Source organism: Bos indicus, chromosome 16 (genome assembly GCF_029378745.1).
Source record: "Bos indicus isolate NIAB-ARS_2022 breed Sahiwal x Tharparkar chromosome 16, NIAB-ARS_B.indTharparkar_mat_pri_1.0, whole genome shotgun sequence".
Taxonomy (NCBI): domain Eukaryota; kingdom Metazoa; phylum Chordata; class Mammalia; order Artiodactyla; family Bovidae; genus Bos; species Bos indicus.
The window spans coordinates 50286828-50306344 of NC_091775.1; the positions used below are offsets into that span (position 1 = coordinate 50286828).

The 19517-nt window shown below is 56.1% G+C and overlaps 2 protein-coding genes across 5 annotated transcripts in view; one reads left to right on the forward strand and one right to left on the reverse strand.

The window, feature by feature from the left end:
- Window positions 1–1471: 1471 nt before the first annotated feature.
- Window positions 1472–4421, reverse strand: TPRG1L (tumor protein p63 regulated 1 like). The gene is made up of 5 exons (XM_019976693.2): window positions 4111–4421; window positions 3894–3985; window positions 3640–3816; window positions 2622–2775; window positions 1472–1986 (listed from the first exon to the last, which is right to left on the reverse strand). The coding sequence occupies exons 1-5, from the start codon at window positions 4318–4320 to the stop codon at window positions 1792–1794; spliced, it is 828 nt and encodes a 275-aa protein (XP_019832252.2). The 5' UTR covers window positions 4321–4421; the 3' UTR covers window positions 1472–1791.
- Window positions 4422–18261: 13840 nt separating this feature from the next.
- Window positions 18262–19517, forward strand: part of MEGF6 (multiple EGF like domains 6) — a 101760-nt gene continuing 100504 nt past the window's right edge. For 2 of the 4 annotated variants that reach the window (XM_070768341.1, XM_070768342.1), the window contains exon 1: window positions 18263–18637. In XM_070768341.1, the coding sequence (XP_070624442.1) occupies window positions 18291–18637 (347 nt within the window). In that variant the 5' untranslated portion in view covers window positions 18263–18290. Of the gene's footprint in view, window positions 18638–19517 lie in introns of all 4 variants that reach the window. The other 2 variants (XM_070768343.1, XM_019976749.2) reach the window with 2 other exon arrangements.

Below are 19517 nucleotides of genomic sequence, written 5' to 3' on the forward strand. Positions count from 1 at the left end.
ACTTAGGGGAAGTAACTTCACCCCAAGTGGCCAATCCCCCATCCCACCCCACCCCACCCTCGACACAGGACCCGTTCTGCAGAGAGCCTGTGTTCCGTCCTTGAACACTCTGAAGCATGGCCTGTGTGTCACGTGGGCCTGTGCTGGAGCAGAATTGGAGATCAGGGCTGTGGGTCCCAGGGCAGCCCAGTTAAGGTCAGGTCTCTGCAGGGAGTGTCTGCCTGGAATGATCCAGGTGCTTCAGGCAGTTGGCCAGGGCTAAGAAGGACACTGGAGGAATAAGGGTTCTTCACCCTGGGCAGAGGCTGGACGGTGGGCACCACCCCTGTGGCTGTGAAAGGAGTAGGCTGTGCAAATCCCCGCAGTGCACATGGCCGGGGTTAAATCCAGTGCGGAGAACATCTCGGCTCTAAGATGCTCTCACCAAACAAGACCCTTTCTTGGTTGTTGCGCCTACTTTAAAAAAGGAACAACACTCACTGGATTATAAATGTCTTTACTAGAAGACCAAAAGCAAAAGATCAAAACCCAGGCAGAGTTGGGGCCCCTGCATCAGGATCATCACATCCATGCTGACTAGAGCTCTGCCAGCCTGGGCAGTGAGGAGGAAAGAACTTGGGGGCCAGCAGTCAGACCACTGTGGATGGACGGGGGCGGTGAGCGATGACTGCCCACGGACTGGGATCTGCACGGAGCAGCAGGAACTGAGGTGGGGCAGGCTGCTTCAGGAGACTAACATGGTTCCTTTCTGAAAGCGCTTCCTTAAAGGCAAATTAAGCAATTCCTTTTTAAAATATGCCATGACAGGACAAACCTAACAGAGATGTCAGCATCACGTGCAAAGAACTTACCAATGTGACTTTCTCAAACAAATGAGTTGTCTTAAAATAATTTTCTGGGAAGTTTTTGGGTGGGCCTGAGAAAGACGCCATCAGTATTATTCACACAATATAGATAAATTTTGGAGAAGGCAATGGCACCCCACTCTAGTACTCTTGCCTGGAAAATCCCATGGACGGAGGAGCCTGGAAGGCTGCAGTCCATGGGGTTGCTGAGGGTCGGACATGACTGAGCGACTTCACTTTCACTTTTCACTTTCATGCATTGGAGAAGGAAATGGCAACCCACTCCAGTGTTCTTGCCTGGAGAATCCCAGGGACGGGGGAGCCTGGTGGGCTGGCGTCTATGGGGTTGCACAGAGTTGGACACGACTGAAGCGACTTAGCAGCATAGATTTAGGAGAAGTGTGACTTTAGGTCAACCACGCATTTCCACAAAAGCAACAGTCCATTCAGGAGCTGACAAGGCAGGCCAACTTTTGCTGAGCTGGTGGTCTGCTGGCTTCTTCCATATTAGCTTTAAGAAGATGGATTAAATCTCAAAATGCAAAACTGGACACCAACTGTACACACACTTTCAACAACGGGCACTCGGTCCCAGGCACATCCCTGGATGGAGCGAACGACACAGCTAATCACGTGACATTTATTGTTAACATGCTCCAGGGCTTGCGGGGAGGGACCACGGGGAGCCGAATGGAGACACAGGAGACTTGAAGACTGAGATCCTGGCCAGGATGCTGACAGGTTCCCTCTGCTGTGTCTGGAGCTCACGTGACCATCTGTCCAGTAGCCAGCTACAGTATTCAGTCCACCTGATTGCACTCGTGGTGCCCAGGTCTCTGAAGGTAGGGGGCCTTGACCCTGCCGGCAGAAGGGGAGCTGGGCCAAGGTCTGTCACTCCCAGAGTCCTGCTGGCCGCCTCTCCTGGCAAGAGCCCCACGTGCAGCATTTAGAAGCCGATCTTGCCTCTGGTCATGGAGTAGCCCAGCTTGGCCTCGTTGTTGATGAAGGACATGAGCCCCACGTAGGTCTCAATGAGGAGTGGACACTCCAGGACCAGCACTCCACCCTCCTGGCCTGGCAAAGGACTCTCCTTCTGGGCTTTCTTAACAGCTTGGATTAACAGAGCCTTGAAACCATCCAACTGCAAAGAGAGAAAACATGGAGTCTGAGCAGACGATCTGCACGAGGTCCCCCACCCCTGGACAAGAGGCCTTCCCAGCCACACCCAGCGGCCCATGGGCTTACCTCCTGGGTGTGGCTTTCACCTCTGGGCTCACCCATGACAGACGACAGCTAGTCCTCACAGACCTCCCTCTTCCGCTCGAAGGCGTTTTGCCACGGGGACCCACCTGGTCCTCCCCACCACCCACCAGGCAGGCAGCAAGCAAAGGCACTTGGCTGGAAGTGGGGGGCCTGTCCCCAGTCCCATACCCCATGCCCATCACCCCCAGGCCTCCTCTCCTGCTGAGCGCGCAGCTTGCCCAGCTCTAGCAGGGGCGGGGGTCAGCTGCCACACCCCGAAGCCCTTCTGGGCCCTTCTCCAAAATGACCACAGCCACCGGGGCCACGTCACAGCACCACACTGACCAGTCCCCACTTACCACACAGGGCTATCTAAGCATAACTAAAGCTTTTAAAAATTGAAAAGTTTATTTTCTCAGTTTAGCCACCGTTCAAATGCTCAGCAGCCCCACGTGGCCACCATACTGAAAAGTGCAGGCCTGGAAGGTGCCTGTCCCCACTGGGCAGCGCTGCTGCTGCCGTCCGTGTCCTTACTTGGCACAGAGAGGCTGTCTTCTCGTCCACACCGGCCATCGGGTGTTCTATGAATGTGGTGTATGGCACGCTGGTGGACCACGGGTTCCATCTGCTGATGAAGGACGGGCGGCTCTGCTTGTCCCACTGGATGCGAATCCCAAAGCCTTCTCGCCTGCAGGGTCAGAAGACAGGGACCAGACTTCACAGGCAGGCCCGTGTCCCAGAGCACCTGCTTGGTGCTGGGTGTGGGAACAAAAAGCGGTCCCACTGGTGAAGATGAGACTGATGATGGCCATTTCACAACAGCCAAGGACCCGCGGGTCTGGACAGGAATGTCATGTCTAATAATGACAGCTTTTAGCACTTTAAGACACAACAAACTGAGTACTTAGTTAGGCTAATCTTTACACGGTTAATAAAGTTAAACATGTAGTGCTCTAACTAAACAAATAATACTCTTCCAACTTCAAATCCTTTTTCCCAGAATACTTTATTGTTGTTTAGAATTTTGAACTTATCTTCCTGAATTTCCTACCCAAATCTCCACATCAAAACCCTAAAATTTACTGTTTAATTCAACTGAGTATACTCATGTCTAGGTTTCTCATATTTCAGAAAGCTCCCTAACTGATGAAGATCAGCTCTTGAAAGTTGTCCATTAAACATTTCCAAATTTAATCTTCAATAGTATCTGTAAACCAAAGAGATGTGCTACCTTTTTCTTTTAAAAATTAACCACAACAGGGTTTGACATGACAGCTGCCAATCCTTTCTTGGCAGGGATAAAGTGCTGAGTTCACTCTTATCTGAAGAATACCTGTGTCAGGCCTATGCTAACCGTACCCTGAATTCATTTACCACCAGCCTAATAGCTGTCTCTTGTGCCAGAATGCCTTTTAATGCACCCTGCTGGGCAGAAGTCCCCCGGGTCTATTCTAAACTCCACTGATATTAAAGCAAGACGTGCACTGGGGGCTGGTTTTGGAAGGGCTGTTGAGAAGGCCCTAGAGAGGGGCTCTATGTTGAAAAGACTTACTTGTTGAGCGATTTTGGGGGAAACTGGAATTCTCCGTAGGAGATGGTGTCCACCGCGTTTAAGGCCACCCTGACCACCTGCTGGCACTGCAGGCTGATGAAGTCGTATTTGCAGATGAGGAGCGCCTGGTCGGTGATGAGCACCAGCCGCTCCTTTTCATTGTTCCAATGATCAACCCTACGGGCGGCAGCGGTCACCTCGGCGCTGCGGAGCGCACAAGTGCCCGGGCCCCTCCCCAGGGCGCGCCCCCTTACTCGGTCAGCAGCCACACCCCCTGGATGTCTCCGTCCTCCACGGGCCGGACCACTACGCGGATCTCCTCCACCGCCTGCTCGATGGTGCCGGGCTGCGCAGAGCGGGCGGAGCGGGGGCGGAGGTCGCCACAGGTCCCGCCCGCTCGCCCGCCCTGCCCCGCCCCCGGCCCCACAGGCCCACGCCCTCTCCCGCCCCCGCCCCCACCTCCAGCCTCACCCGGAACACGAAATACTCCTTGACGCGGGCGCGGCGCGTGGGGTCGTGGACGCTGAGCGGCCACAGCGTCTGTCGCAGCGGCGTGCCCACCCCCGGACGCCCCCCGCCACCGCCGCCGCCGCCACTACCCGGCCCGACCTCCTCGCCGGCGGCCAGCAGTGCCGTGGGGCTCGTCCCCGCCGAGTCCACCGAGTCCCGCAGCTGCAGCATCACCGCGCCCGCAGCCGAGCGACCCCGGACCGGACCCGACGCGGCCGCAGTAGCAGCCGCCACCTCCGCCTCCACTTCCACCTCCGCCGGACCCTCGGCCCCGCCCCAGGGCCCGCCCCGCACCGCGGCCCGCGCGATTGGCTCCGCCTCGCCAGTCCCGCCTCAGTCTCGAGTCCCCTCCCGCCCGCTCCGGTCCTGACGATTGGCTCTTCCCTCAGATTTCTTCCACGATTGGTCCTGCTCGCCGCCGTTACAATCGCTCCCGCCCCCCCCCCCGCCCCCCGCCACTGCGCCGGAAGCGCACGCCGCGCTCACGCTCACTTCCTGTTTACGCTACCGGGGAAGGGCGGGACCTAGGCCGGTTGCCAAGGCGACGCGGAGGGCAAGCGGGGAGAGGGTAGTCAGGTGCTTACTGCACCAGGTCAACGCTTCTCTATTCATGTTCGGCTGAAGTGCAGCGGATCTCCGGGGAGGGACTCCTGTCCTTGCCTAGAGTGACCGGGCCCTGGACGCGCCCCCCGCTAGAGCTGATAACTTCTCTGGACTCGCCTTACGCCCTGGACGACCGCCCCCTGGATGCGGACCCCTGAAGGGGGAGACCACTTCCCTGGTCACACCTGCCCGGGGTGACTGCCGCCTGGACGGGCCCCCGCCCGGGGTGACCATCCCCTGGATTAGCTCTGCCCCTCCCAGGGGTCCGCATTGCACAGCAGGGGGAGCGCGGGCTTCGGGGACTGGAGGAGAGGAGGCCGGCGGGGCAAAGCCCCTTCCTGAGCGCCTCCTCCTTTCTGACCGCGGGTTCAGGGATGCAGCAGCATGGACATGGCCCCCAGCGCTGTGTTAAATGCAGACGTGCTCCCCGCGGCGTGGGAAGCAGAGCTCCGACCCTGCACCACGGAAGGGAACACGGTGGAGGCACCGGGCGTCATCACTCCATTGAGGGCCGAACCAGGGTTCATTGCTGTCGCTCTGCGCTTGTCCTCCCGAGAGTTAGATGTGTTCTTGTCCTGAGTGAGCTTGCCTACGGCTAGCGGCATCCTGGGCCTCCGCAGTCCCTGCCGGGGACCTCAGCTCCCTGGTGTTGGCGCCTACAGGCCCCAAGGCAACCTCATCTCCGTCCACCTTGTCCCGTTGTCTTAGAAACCCAAGGGCTGCAGCTGCGACAGTTTACAGCTGCTCCTAAATGTCAGCACCTGTGATCCTGACCTGGTTGGTCATTTTGTCCTTCCACTGCCTGTAGCCACAGCTCCAGCTACTCCCCCCACTCCAAAAGGCTTCTTGCCTCAGTCCTGCTGTGTCCATCCTCTGATACTGGGGTTTAGCGCCCCCTCCCAAGGAGGCACCGCCATTAACTACACTCACTGCTAGTTCTTTGCTGTGTCATACAGTCACCTACTGCGTGTGTGTCCTGTGTATAATTCACTTGTGTTTGTTAGGTCATCCTGTGTGTATGTATGTGTGTGTGTGCCCACGTGCACACGCGCATACCCTATTAGGAAATTTCAAGAAACCAGCCCTTGGCATATGACTGCGCTTTGGAGTTTATAACCCCCAGATTCACAATCCTTTGAATTTCACAAGAGCTGGGGGAGGTAACCCCTCTCTTGTACACGTGCTGCAGTTGGAGAAGCAGGTCTGGAGAATGCCGCTCAGGTGCCTGGGGCTGCATAGCTGGCATAGCCGGGCTGGTCAGCCATGGCCCTCCTGGCTCTGCAGACTCAGATGCGCTCCTGGGCTGTGAAGGATTCTAGGGTGGCTGGCCTGCCTTCCCAGGGCGTCTCTGGAGGTTAAGGGGGGTCACCGAGCTGTGCATACAGCAGGTCCTTGGCAGCCCCTCACCACTCCACCTGGACATAGTCATCCACAGAAACAGGAGGGATGAAAATATCACAGATGCTGAAATATTAACAGCTTTGGTACTTCACTTCCTGGGAAGACCAAGGGCTCAGAGATGGCTGAGTGTACAGAGACAGGAAAGGGCTTCTAGCCCCGCCAGCCTGCTGAGATGGTGCAGGGACAGCCACTGCTGCCCCTGGGGGACCAGGGGCCATGTCACACCCAATGGGAGGTAGCCGCTTTCTCTGGCACCCAGAGCCTCCAGCTGAGTCTGCTCTGCTGGTCCCTGCAGGGTGGGCCTGAATCAGGCCCCAGAGGGTCAGCCTGAGTGGTTGGGCTTAGGAGACCTGCTGGCCCCTCTCCTGAGTCCCCTCAGTACAGGGGCTCAGCAATGGCAGCTGGGCGAGTGGCCTCAAAGGGACTTGAATCCCGGCTGCCCTGCTTCTGTCCACTGAACTGGGACCCTCAAGCCCTGTCTGCCTCAGTCTCCTTTTTTTTTACTGAGTGGAGATAATGACAGTTCCTGCTTCCTATGGCTGTTGGAAGAAGTCTGTGAGTGAGGACCTGGGACTCAGTGCCCCGCCAGACCTGGAGCCAGCTCAGTGTTAAGCATGTTCATGCTGTTCGCTGAGCTGCTACTCAGGGCCTCGTGTGCTGCAGATATCGTCTTTGCTCCGCCCACATGTGCACGTCCCATTCAACCAAGGAGAAAACAGTCCCAGAGAGGCTGTCACTTTGCAAAGGTCACGAAGAGCCCTGGAGTGCAGGGCCTGTGTCCCCGCCCCCACCCCTGCCCCCCGCTGGTGGCCCATGAGAACAGGCAGAGGAAACCCGTCCTCCACTGGATTCACTAGGAGTCCATGTGTGCTCACCCACCCTAGGACACGATGACCAGGGAGACACGATCGAGAGCTGATGGCATGACTTTACAACGACCTTGATCAGGGTCAACTCAGCCGAGGAAGGAGGGATGAGAAGGAGCCATGGTTTAAAGGATGAGGCTGAAGGTGGGGAGGAGGAAGTAAGAGGGGACAGCAGTGATGCTGACAGGCGGCAGCAGTGTGGGGATGGAAGAGGCCTGGTCATTTCTGTGGGACAGCCAGCCCCACAGGGCCCAGCCCGCTCATCCACACATAGCTGTGGTGACCTTGAACTCAGTACTTAACCTTCCTGCCTCCCTCTCCTTGTCTGGAGAGCAAGAATAATGCAACCTGGCTCCCAGTTTGTCATGAGGCTCAAACGAGCTCACAGGTGCCGAGAAAGACACCTGAACATCCCTGGCTCAGGTGCTTCGTGGGCGTTGGTGGAGTCAAGGACAGGACGGGGCTGAAGAAACGGGACAAAGGCCAGTGTGAATGCACCCAGCTCTCGAGGAGGCTGGTGGGCAGAACCTAGAGCTCAGGGGTTTGGGTCTACCTAGAGCAGGAGGGCTCCGCCTGCTCAGGGATAGATGGAGAGAGCTGCGGGTGGACAGGTGGTGGGGTGCGGATGCAGTGGGGGAGCAGCATGGAGCGGTTCTGGGACATCTGCTTTCTTCGGTGTCGAGCAAAGGAGTTGTTTCAGGTGGGTGTGGGGACCACCAGGAGTGCCAGGAGTCCTCAGGCAGGTTCTCAGTGGAGCCTTCCACGCAGCAGCTGGTGGGAGTGGGAGAAGCCAGTGGCTGGACTGGAGTTTGCTGGGCAGCTGTGGCCGAAGACAAGGGGAAAAGGGAGGACAAGCTCCTATAAGTGAGTATTCGCCAAGGCCCATGAGGGGTCAGGGATGGCACCCCAGTTGTCAGCTGACAGGCTAAGCTGCCAAGATTTCAGGGATGCTGTGGAAGACAGGTGACCCCCGGATCAGAGATGATGGGCTGTTATCCACAGGGAAGCCACGTCCAGAGCGTCAGCATGTTGCATGCGTCCTGAGTCCCAGCTCCTACGGGATGCTGCCATGGGGCCGTGTCACTGCAGAGAAACTGGGGCCTGTGAGCAAGCCTGGTCCTTGCCCCTCAGGGCTGCTCTGTGACCAGCGGCCCCAGGCGGGGCGGTCAGGGCCTGGCACTTGCTCCTGGCGCCCCCTGCAGGATGTGTAGGAGAGTTTCCCAGCAAGGTCAATGGAGGGGACCTTGAGTCTAGTTCTGGTATGACGGAGGCATCAGCAGATCTAATAGGCACTGGTGACCGGGAGGAGGTCATTGAGAGAATGGGACCACTGCTGACTCTCAAGCTGGACCCAGGCAATCGGAGTGTTGACGAAAATAATCATTGAGCTATCTAATATAGGAACAGAAAAGAGCCAAACTGTAGCCCGGAAGACTGCCTGTCAGATCACTCAGAGGAACTGCTCCAGAGAAGCAGGATTTTCAGCACAGTTTTCTGTCTTGTCAGAACAGAGAGCATCAAAGGAGTCAGGGAGACATTTCTTCAAGGTTTCAAAAAACAGATCGGCACATACACAGGGCTTCAGTGTGGCCTTGGCAACTGGGAAGGGAGTCTTATTGTGGAGGGAGTAACCAGCATTGGTGTCCCACAAGGGGAGGTGTTTAATCTTCATTTTTAACATGGGTAGTCTTTACTTCTGGTCAATGTTTCCTTTAATAATTAAAGTGAAAGTGAAGTCGCTCAGTCATGTCCGATTCTTTGCGACCCCATGGACTGTAGCCTACCAGGCTCCTCTGTCCATGGGATTTTCCAGGCAATAGTACTGGAGTGGATTGCCATTTCCTTCTCCAGGGGATCTTTCCAACCCAGGGATTGAACCCAGGTCTCCCGCATTGTAGATAGACGCTTTACTGTCTGAGCCACCAGGAATTAAAGCAGACAGGAATTCCCTGGTGGCTCAGTGGTAAAGAACCTGCCTGCCAATGCAGGGGAATCGGGTTTGATACCTGGTCCAGGAAGGCCCCACATGCCGAGGAGCAACCAAGCCCGTGCTCTGGAGCCTGGGAACCGCAACTACTGAAGCCTGCGCTCTTTAGAGCTGCTCTCTGCAACAAGAGAAGCCACTGCAATGAGAAGCCTGCACACGGCAGCTAGAGAGTAGCCCCCGCTCACTGCAACTGGAGAAAAGCTGAGGTAGCAGGGAAGACCCAGCACAGTCAAAAATAAAATTATAAAAAATAATTAAAGCAGACATATGACCTGCCACAAACAGGCTGTTCTAGTTGGCATCAGATTCAGGCTAGCTCCTGTATGAGCCAGAATGACTTCCCCAGACCTTGGCGCGTGAGGATTTCCTTCATCAGGAAGCTCCTTGAACATCTTAAGATGTCCTTAAGATATTCAGAAGCAGCCATAGGACAGTGAGGTGCCCGTGAGACCACAGTCACGTGACTGAGCCCCATGAAGGCCTCTGCGTGAACTTTTATGATCTGGCAGGTGGGTGTGGAGACCCACTGGAACTACAGTGCCCAAGACAAGCCTCAGGAGCAAATTCCCTGTTTGTCAACCTGCCCCCGGCCCATCTGGAGCGTCTGCCTCTTCCTTCGGTCTCTTGCTGCCCTGGCGTGTGGCTGGTTTTGAAACCAGCAGTGTGGAGGGATGGAGAACAGGGTCTGACGTCTGGACGCCAGAGGCTACAGTGGGTGCTGGAGTCGGAAGTGTCACAGAGACAGCGCTCTGCAGGGGAACATGGACTGAGTCTTGGTCTTGGGACTGGGTGCCCAGTGATGGGTGAGCAGGGGCCAGGACCGGACAGAGGGTGGGCCCTGAGTTCCCAGGATGCTGGCAGGAGTAGGCATGACAGTGAAGATGCTGACCGGGTGTCTGAGCCTTTAGTGGATGTGGAGGGGGTGGGGCAGGTAACTTGAACATCCACAAACTCGAGAGATGGCTGGGTTGGTCACTGAGCATCCGTTGGACACCTGGCACCAGCTGTTGTGCTGACCTCATGGGGCCATCATCCCAAAGTACCACAGATGGGGGTGTTTTAACAACAGTCTGAGGCCGGAAATCCAAGGTCAGGTGTCTGCAGGGCCATGATCCCCCTGAAACCTGTAGGGGAAACTCTCTGCTGCCCTTTCCAGCCCCTGGCGGCTGCCAGAGGTCCTGAGCAGGTGGCCAGGTCACCCTGATACCCCCTCCTCCTCCTGATAACTCTCTCCCCTCTTCCATGTTGGACTCAGGCCCGCCCAGGTGACCTCATCTTAACCTGATGACACCTGCAAAGACCGCGAAACATGGCCACGGATACTGAAAGACTCCACCCCCAAACACGGCCATGGATCCCGAGTGGCAGCGGTTAGGACTCTAGAGTGACTGGGGAGGTGACGCAGTTCTCCCTGTGAGAGGGGTGGGCACGTGCTAACAGCGAGGGGGCTCAGCTGGTGCTCAGCGCTGTCCATCTGCACACAGTGGTCGTCGACGGGAGGGAACTCCTGCCGGGTCTGGCTGTGGCTGCCCCTCCCGAGCTGCGTCCCCCTAGGTTTGCACTGCCTCTCTCTTGGGACCATTGAAAGGCTGTTCCCGCTCCCACCAGCAGGTGGCAGGATCGCCCACACGGGGCCTTCAGAGCAGCGTCCTGCGCCTGGGTGTCCGTTAGCAAATAGATGATGGTCATCTCTTCCCCAGGTGAGTGGAAGGCCGCCAAGTCTCAGCTGGAAGTGTGGATTTTTAACTCCAGATGTTGTGGCTTAGTGTTTGTTTGTTTGGTTTTTTACCAAATCCAAGGATCTCACCTTTGACGTCTGCTTCTGATGGAAAGGGAGGTCAGGCGCACGCCTGTGGGAACTGCAGGGGCAGGACCTCAGAGCTGCCAGGGTTCCAGGGGTTCTGGGGCTCTGCGTCAGAGGTTAAGGCAGAGCCCAGGGACTACTCTGTGGGCCACACTCACCTTCCAGAGACAGCTGCCCTCTGGGCGAGGCCTGTCTCTCCTGGGGAACCAGGCTGTGGACTCAGGGCTGGTCAGAGGCTGGACAGTGTTTGCTGGCTGCCCTGGCCCTGGAGACCCACCTGAGAGCTGCCGTGTGGTGCACTGGGGAGACTGCTCTTGATCTTTAGTAGATTTCTTTCAACAAACAAACACCCCGTCCAGCAGACAGGGTTGGGGGAAGCCCTGGCCTTGGGCAAGGAGGGGGCGGGCTTCCAGACATCCTGACTTTAAGGCATATGAGCAGGACATGGGGAGACAGGAAGACATGGACACAGTACTGCAGTGTCTAAAGGCTGAGTCATCTCCATGGTAACTTTCATCATGTCCTGCACTCTGATGGAGAGGACTGGCTCCCTCTGCCCACACTCTGCTGCCCACCTCACCACGCCGAGGAGCCCCTAGTGCCCTGTGCCCATCTGGCGGGAGCTGAGGTGTGAAGATGGAACCCAGGGAAGGTCTGGCCACATGGATGTGCTGCCCTCGGGCGAGTGGGTTCAGGAGGGTCACTGGGTGATACTGGGATAGGGTTGGGGGCCAGGAGTTCTTGGAAAGGTCATTGCCTGGGACTGGGGCATCTGCCCTGGTTCTGGTCAGCATGGAAGTCAAAGGGTGACAGGAAGGGGGACACATATTGACTGTTCCCGAGAAATGCCAGGGCTGCACCGTGGGGAGTGTGTCCAGCAACAGCAAATTCCCGTGTCTCCCAGACTCGGTGTCAGGAGGAGCCTTTGCCTGCCCCCAAGGACATGTGCTTCTGAGTAGGCGGGCAGGAAGGGCCCCCCGGCATGCCCCGTGCTCTGCCACCTCCTCTGTGGGCTCCCAGGGCAGGCGCTGGGCCGCCTTGTCACGGCTGTACGTGTGCCCTATAGCTGCTGTGAGAAACGACCACAATCTGGGTGTCAAAATGAAGGAAAGCTGCTCTCTCACAGTCTGGAGGCTGGAGCCTGAGAAGGAGGAGCAGCCAGGCTGGTCCCTCTGGAGGCTGCAGGGAGTGTCTTCTCTGTGCTCCTCTCCCAGCTTCTGGTGGTGGCTGCAGTCTCCTGCGTCCCTGGGCTGGTGGGTGTGCCCCTCCCATCCTGCCTGCATGTGGCCACAATGCCGCCCTGATGTCTCCCTGTGTCTCAGGTCGCCTCCTTCTAAGTATCTTCTTTCTGGAAGCTTCCTTAAGGAACCTCAGATTGGACTTGTATTTATTTGTTATTTATTTATTTCTGGCTGTGCGGTGTGTGGAATCTTGGTTCCCTGACCTGGGGTCGAACCTGTGCCCCGGACCACCAGGGAAGTTCCCTCTTTCTCTTACAAGGACACCTGTCGTTGGGCTGAGGCTAAGTCCAGGGCAGTTTCTTTCTGATATCCTTAACTTATATCTACAGAGACCCCTTTCCCATGTCTGGTCACATTTGCTGGTCCTGGGGGCCAGGGCTTAGAAAGATGACTTTTCAGGGGATACAGCTCAATCTGGCACTGGTGCATGAGTGGGTGGTTTTCTGCTCGCAAGGTTGGCAGGGATCTGTAACCCCCTTCTTGATGCCCCTTCCCTCACCCCCAGGTAAAGGGAGGGAAGGGTGAAGGGGGCGAGCCAAGCCTGTCTGTCCACTGAGCAGTAGTCAACTTGCTGTCCAGCCAATAGGCCATCAGATCAGTGGCCGAGCAGGAACCGGATTCTGGGCCAATACTCTGCCGTTCCTGGCCCACCACGTGGATGGAGGCAGAGAGAGGCACTGGGCGTCACCCAGGGCTGCACAGTAGAGGGGCCCTGACCCTGGCGTCTGCTCCAGAATCCTGGCCCACCCACCCTCTCCGGCCCCGTCGCACAGCCTGACTGTGTTTGCGTGGGTGGCCTCTTTGGTGTCAGTCTCTCTTGGGGGTGAAAGAGGAGGTTTAGAACTAGACTCTGGAAGCAGAGCCTGAGAGCATCCATCTGGCTGGAGAGGCGTTTGGCGTAGGGTTTTGGATGCCCTGCTTAACTCGTCATCTGGTCCAGAGAGGGGTGATACTGGATTTGAGGTCCCCTCCCAGTGGGAAATGGTGGGCTTCCCCCTACACATACACACACACTATCGCAGGCGCCCAACCCCCTGTGGACACTGCTTATACCAGGCCCTCTCTTCTGGAACCTGAAAATGCCTTTGGCACTAAGTAATTTGCTTACTCTCCTGTCAAGGAGAGGTGTCTGTAAAAATTCAGACAGAATACTGGATTCTTCTCTTGGATTGCCAACAAGTCCAGCTCAGGGAGCCGCAGAGGCTGTGCTAGGCCATCTCTGCAGGACCCTGTCTTCCAATTTCCTGGGACTGGGCGCCACCGAGGAGGTGAGGGGCTGCAGCTTGGCGTGGGAGAGGGAGCAGGTGGCTGTGTGAGGGGCCAGCCAGGCTGGGAGCACGCCTCTTCCTCCGCCCCACCTTATTTCCCTTGGGCCAAAGGCTATTTTTATCATTTCCAGCAAAGAATGGGACCAAAACATCAACAAGCAGTGTCTTTTAAAAGTGCTCTTCATAAAAGGCTCACGTTCGGGGCGCCTTCTGGGCCTGTGTCCCTGCAAACACTCGGGATCCTGACTACCAGCTTCCCATCTGCACCTTGTAAACTGAGCCAGTGATCCCAGGCTGGAGTTGGGAGGTTTGGCTATAGTTGGTCTAGTGGCCTCAGAGATGGGAAATTGGACTGAGCAGAATTCCATCCCCAGCAACCCAGCTCCAGCTCAAAGAGAGTAAAGCCTTAGCCTATGGAGGCCACGTGGGTGAGGCGTGGGGACCGGAGGGCTTCAGTGGACTGGTGAGGAATGCACATCGCCTCCACTGTCAGAGTAAATCTCCCCCCCACGCTTCTTGACTTTCTCCGAGTTGGATCACTATGAAGATGCCAGATCTTCTGGAATTAATGAGTATGTTTAACAAAATTCTAATGAAAAGTCTGAAGCAACTTTGAAAGTGCTGGATAAGGGACTCCAAAGTTTATTTGGAAGAAAGATGGGTGAAAATTCCCAGCATAATTTGCAGTTAAATAAGGGTGAAGCGGGTCCCTTCATGGATTTCACCCTTGTCACGGCGAAGCAGCTTGTGTGCCTCAGTGAGTCTCTGAGCTGTGCTGTGCAGGGCCGTCTGCAGGACGTGCTCACTGCAGGAGGGTATGGCAAACCACGCCAGTGCTCTTGCTGTGAGAACCCTGTGGACAGTATGAAAAGGCACAAAGGTGTGACCCTGGAAGATGAACCTCCCACATTGGAAGGTGTCCAATATGCTGCTGGGGAGATTGGAGGATAATTACTAATAGCTCCAGGAAGAATGAAGCGGCTGGGCCAAAGCAGAAACGATGCTTAGCTGCAGATGTGTCTTGTGGTGAAAGTAAAGTCTGATGCTGTAGAGAACAATATTGCATAGGAACCTGGAATGTTAGGTCCATGAATCAAGGTAAATTGGAGTAGTCCAGCAGGAGATGGCAAGAGTGAACACCGACATCTTAGGAATCAGTGAACCAGAATGGACGGAAATGGGTGAATTTAATTCTGATGACCATTATATCTACTACTGTGGGCAAGAATCCTTTTGAAGAAATGGAGTAGCCCTCATAATCAACAAGAGAGTCTGAAATGCAGTACTTGAGTGCAATCTCAAAATGACAGAATGATCTCAGTTTGTTTCCAAAGCAAACCAAGACTGCCTCCAAGTCTATGCCCCAACCACTAATGCCAAAGAACCTGAAGTTGATTGGTTCTATGAAGGCCTACATGACCTTCTAGAACTAACACCAAAAAAGATGTCCTTTTCATGACAGGGGACTGGAATCCAAAAGTAGGAAGTCAAGAGATACCTGGAATAATAGACAAATTTGGCCTTGGAGTACAAATTGAAGCAGGGCAAAGTCTAACAGAGTTTTGTTAAGAGAACAGGCTGGTCAACAGAGGGTCAGCAAACACCCTCTTCTGACCACACAAGAGACCACTCTACACATGACCATCACCAATTGACCTCTAATGAAATTAAATTGATTGTATTCTTTGTAGCTGAAGATGGAGAAGCTCTATACAGTCAGCAAAAACAAGACCAGGAGTTGACTGTGGCTCAGATCATGAGCTCCTTATTGCAAAGTTCAGGCTTAAACTGAAAAAGTAGGGAAAATCATTAGACCATTCAGGTATGAGCTAAATCAAATCCCTTATGATTATACAGTGGAGGTGATAAATAAATTCAAGGGATTAGATTTTGTAGGTTGAGTGCCTGAAGAACTATGGACAGAGGTTTGTACCATTGTACGGGAGGCAATGACTAAAACCATCCCCAAGAAAAAGAAATGCAAAAAGGCAAAGTGGTTGTCTGAGGAGGGCTTACAAATAGCTGAGAAAAGAAGGGATGTGAAAGACAAAGGAGAAAGGGAAAGATGTACTCAACTGAACGCAGAGTTCCAGAAAATAGCAAGGAGAGATAAGAAAGCCTTCTTGCATGCCAAGGTGACATACAGAAAGAAAACTGTATTTCTGATCTTCCCCAACTCAGTGCCTATCTCTAGGCACCGGGGAAATAGCAGGGCAGACTGTAGGCTTGGGGACACACACTCAGAAACCTACATTGTCTGGAAGCATCACCAACTACCCCAAGACTGAAACTACAGACCAGGAAAATGTTTGCAATGTCCCATAAACTGTCACTTTATCATGAAAATGGACAAAGATGGAAAATTCTTAGGGAATATTTATTGCATTCTAATTAGATGGATTACTAAAAAGGTTGTTTGAGTTAAGTCCATTTATAAAAGTGTACGAAACACATATGTGGGCTTCAGTGGTAAAGAATCTGCATACCAATTCAGGAGACATGAGTTTGATCCCTGGGTCAGGAAGATACCCTGGAGAAGGAAATGGCAACCCATTCCAGGATTCTTGCCTGGGGAATCCCATGGACGGAGGAGCCTGGTGGGCTACAGCTCACGAGGCACAAGAGTCGAACATGACTTAGCAACTGAACAACAATGAACACATATCTACTATTTAATTCACTTCCGTTCTTTCCTTACAGAAGGACCCATCTTATTTGTTTTAGGGCCCTTCACACTTGGGGACCCTCCCATCAGCAGCCTCCATTTTAACCCACAGGACCCACCCAGATTCTTTCCTCCCTCCTCTGAGGAGCCGGAGAAGGTTCTGAAAGGATGCAGCCCCCTCAGCCTATGTTGAGGGGGCTGGGATGGGGTCCCTCGAGGAGCTGGTGAACAGTTGAAGCTGCTCACTCACTCATTCAGTGCACACTTATCCAGCTGTTTCATGCCAAGTACAGCTCTGGAGGGGAGGGGGCGGTCAGGTCTTTGAAGGTAGACAGCAGGTGGGCCACGAGGAAACTCTCTGGTGGAGGGACTCGAACCCCAGGCAGGGCCTCACATTCACTCGGGAACTCGAAGGCTCTCTTAGGGCAGGCTCGTAAGATACCAGGTGTCAGGGAGCCCAGAAGGAGCATGGGCCCTAGGGTGGACCAGTCCTGCCACTGGGATGCCAGTGAGGGGTGGGGGGTGAGGTTGAGCAGAGGGCACACAGGACCATGTCTGGGGCATCACCGAGCAGGGGTGCTGACCTGTGTTTGTGGTTTCAGAAGATGGTGAAATCACCCTGCTGTGGACTGAACTGTTTTTTTGTTCAGTCGCTCAGTCATGTCCGACTCTTTCTGACCCCATGGACTGCAGCACGCCAGGCTTCTCTGTCCTTCACCATCTCCTGGAGCTTGCTCAAACTAATGTCCATCAAGTTGGTGATGCCATCCACCCATCTCATCTTTTTTCGTCCGCTTCTTCTCCTGCCCTCAATGTTTCCCGGCATCAGGGTCTTTTCAAATGAGTCTGCTCTTCCCATCAGGTGGCCAAAGTATTGGAGCTTCAGCCTCACCATCAGCCCTTCCAATGAATATTCAGGGTTGATTTCCTTTACCATTGATTGACCGGTTTGATCTCCTTGCAGTCCAAGGGTCTCTCAAGAGTCTTCTCCAACACCACAGTTCAAAAGCATCAATTCTTCAGCGCTCATCCTTCTTTATGGTCCAGCTCTCACATTGATACATGACTACTGGAAAAACCATAGCTTTGACCACATGGACCTCTCTAGGCAAAGTAATGTCTCTGCTTATCCACAGGTTGAAGCCCTACTCCTCAATGTGAATGTATATGGAGCCTGGCCTTTAAGGAGGTGAAAGTGAAAGTCCCTCAGTTGTGTCCGACTCTTTGAGACTCCATTGACTATATAGTCCATGGAACTCTCCAGGCCAGAATATTAGAGTAGGTAGCCTTTCCCTTCAGGGCGTCTTCCCAACCCAGGGATGGAACCCAGGTCTTCCGCATTGCAGGAGGATTCTTTACAAGCTGAGCCACCAGGGAAGCCCAAGGAGGGTGACTATAGTTAAATGAGGTAATGGGGTGGGGCCCTGGTCCCAGGTGTCTGGCTTTGTCTAAGAAGCAGACACCAGAGCTGCTGTCTCTCTCACCCCTTTGCCCCCCAGGTGAGCTCACACCAGGAGGCAGTCTCTGCAGGTCAGGAAGAGGGCCTCCCCAGGAACCCAGAGAGTCAGCATCTTGACCTTGGGCGTCCAGTGTCCAGAAGGAGATAAATCACCGTCTGGTCGTGTTGACCCAGACACCTTGAGGGGCTGCTGGACTGGCCGGACTTCTCTCTACTCTCCGAGATCCAGTGGTTTTCTTAGCTGCACAGGTTTAGTGAAGGTCCCAGAGACAGCTCGCCCTGTCCAGTTCCAGGATCTGCAGTTTATTAGGGGCGACTTGGGGGTGCTGGCTGCTTCCGCTCTGACCTTAGTTTCCCCATTCGTGCAGCAGGGTGGAGGCGGGACTGGCCCGACAGAGACCCACCTCCCCCGGGATAACGAGGGGCTGGGGCCCAGCGTCCTGGAGGACTGCCTTTCCACGGGTGAGGGGCGAGATCTCTGCTGCTCCACCTTTGGTCTCCCGAGTCGCACGGAACCTGGGACTTTCAGCCGGAGAGGAGGGGGAAGCGCGAGTGGGCAGCGAGGGGTGGGGGCGAGGACCTAGGCGGGTTGTGGGCGGGGCTGTGGGCCGAGGAAGGCGGGGCTGGGGCGGAGCGTCTGGGCGAGGACGGGGTGTGGGCCGGGGTCTGCGCCCGGGGGTGTGCCGGGGGCGGGGCGAGACCGGAGTAGGAGGGATCGGGTATGTCTGGGCGGTGGGCGGAGTCGGGGCTGGGGTCGGAGCAGGGGGCGTGGCGGAGGTGGGCCGCTTCTCCCTCGCCGGGCTTGAAGTGCACTGGGCTCCCCGCGCCGGGGCGGGTATCTGGCTGGATGCATTCAGGCGCACAGGACTCCGCGTTGCCCTCCAGCGCGGGCTCGAAACCGGGGCCCTGCCCACCTGCGGCGACCTCACGCTCGGCGGGACCGGGCGCGGCACCTGTGGCTGCCCCCGCCGGGTCCCCCGGGCCATGGCGCACGTGGAGGAGGCGGCTACGAGCGCCCGCCTGGGCCGCCTGTGAGCGCGGGACCGTAGGAGGGACCCGGCGCGACGCCGCGGGCACTATGCCTTTCCTTCCGGAGGCGGGGGCGGCGGGGCGCGCCGTGGCCCTGGCCCTGGTGCTGCTGCTCCCCGCAGTACCCACGGGCGCCGGCGCCCTGCTCCGCCTGCAACCGGGCATGTGAGTAGCCGGGGCGGGCGCGGGAGGCTGGAGGGACGTCCGGAGACCCCGAGTCCTGGGCGGCTTTTCCCCCGGGTCCCTAAGAACTATGGGCTCTTTGCCTTAACTGGGGAGGGGGAGGTTAAGAGACAAGGATCGGGGGTTGGGTCTGGGGGAGCCTCCGTGGTAGGGCCACCCGGCCTCTCCCCTTCCCCTTCTTCGTCTGCCTGAACTCTGACCGCGGGTTTGCACGTTGGGAGGAATCGGCGCCCCGCGAGGTGAGGGAGTCTGGGCAGCTTGGAGAAGCTGAGAGGAAGCTTGGAGCAGCTTGGAGAAGGCTGAGAGGAAGCAGCGCGTGCCCACTTCCTTCCAGAGCCTGTCTCCTGGGGCCGGGGTCCTGTGCCCAGACAGGGGGCCGCTTGGGCTTGGTTTCTGTGTTAAATACGCGCGGGCTTTGGGGCTGGGAGACAGGAGAAGGAATTCAGTTACAGAATGGGCAGGAAGAGAGGGTCAGGGAGCCAGCCGAGATGAATTTAATTTTGAAAGATGATTCCTCAGCGGGCCGTTTTAGCGGTCTCTTTTAAACAGCAAATCGATCCTTGTGTTGGCCTCAGAGGAAAACTGGTGCGAAGTGAGCCGGTCTGGAGGAGGAGGGTGGGGGGAGGGCCTGCTGGCGCCCCGCGCTCTCCGCAGGGTATTGGGCCTGGGGCCCTCCGAGCTTGGAAAGGCTGCTGAGGGGCTACAGGAGGACTGCGAGGGGCCTTGGCGGGGGCTTCCTGTGCCGGGCTCCGCCAGCCCTGAGGGCTGGGTGCACCTGGCTGTCCAGACTGAAAGGACAGGCTTCCAGGCAGAGCTGGGGAGGGGGCAAATCCATGCCCCCAGGCCCCCGGGGTCTTGCTTT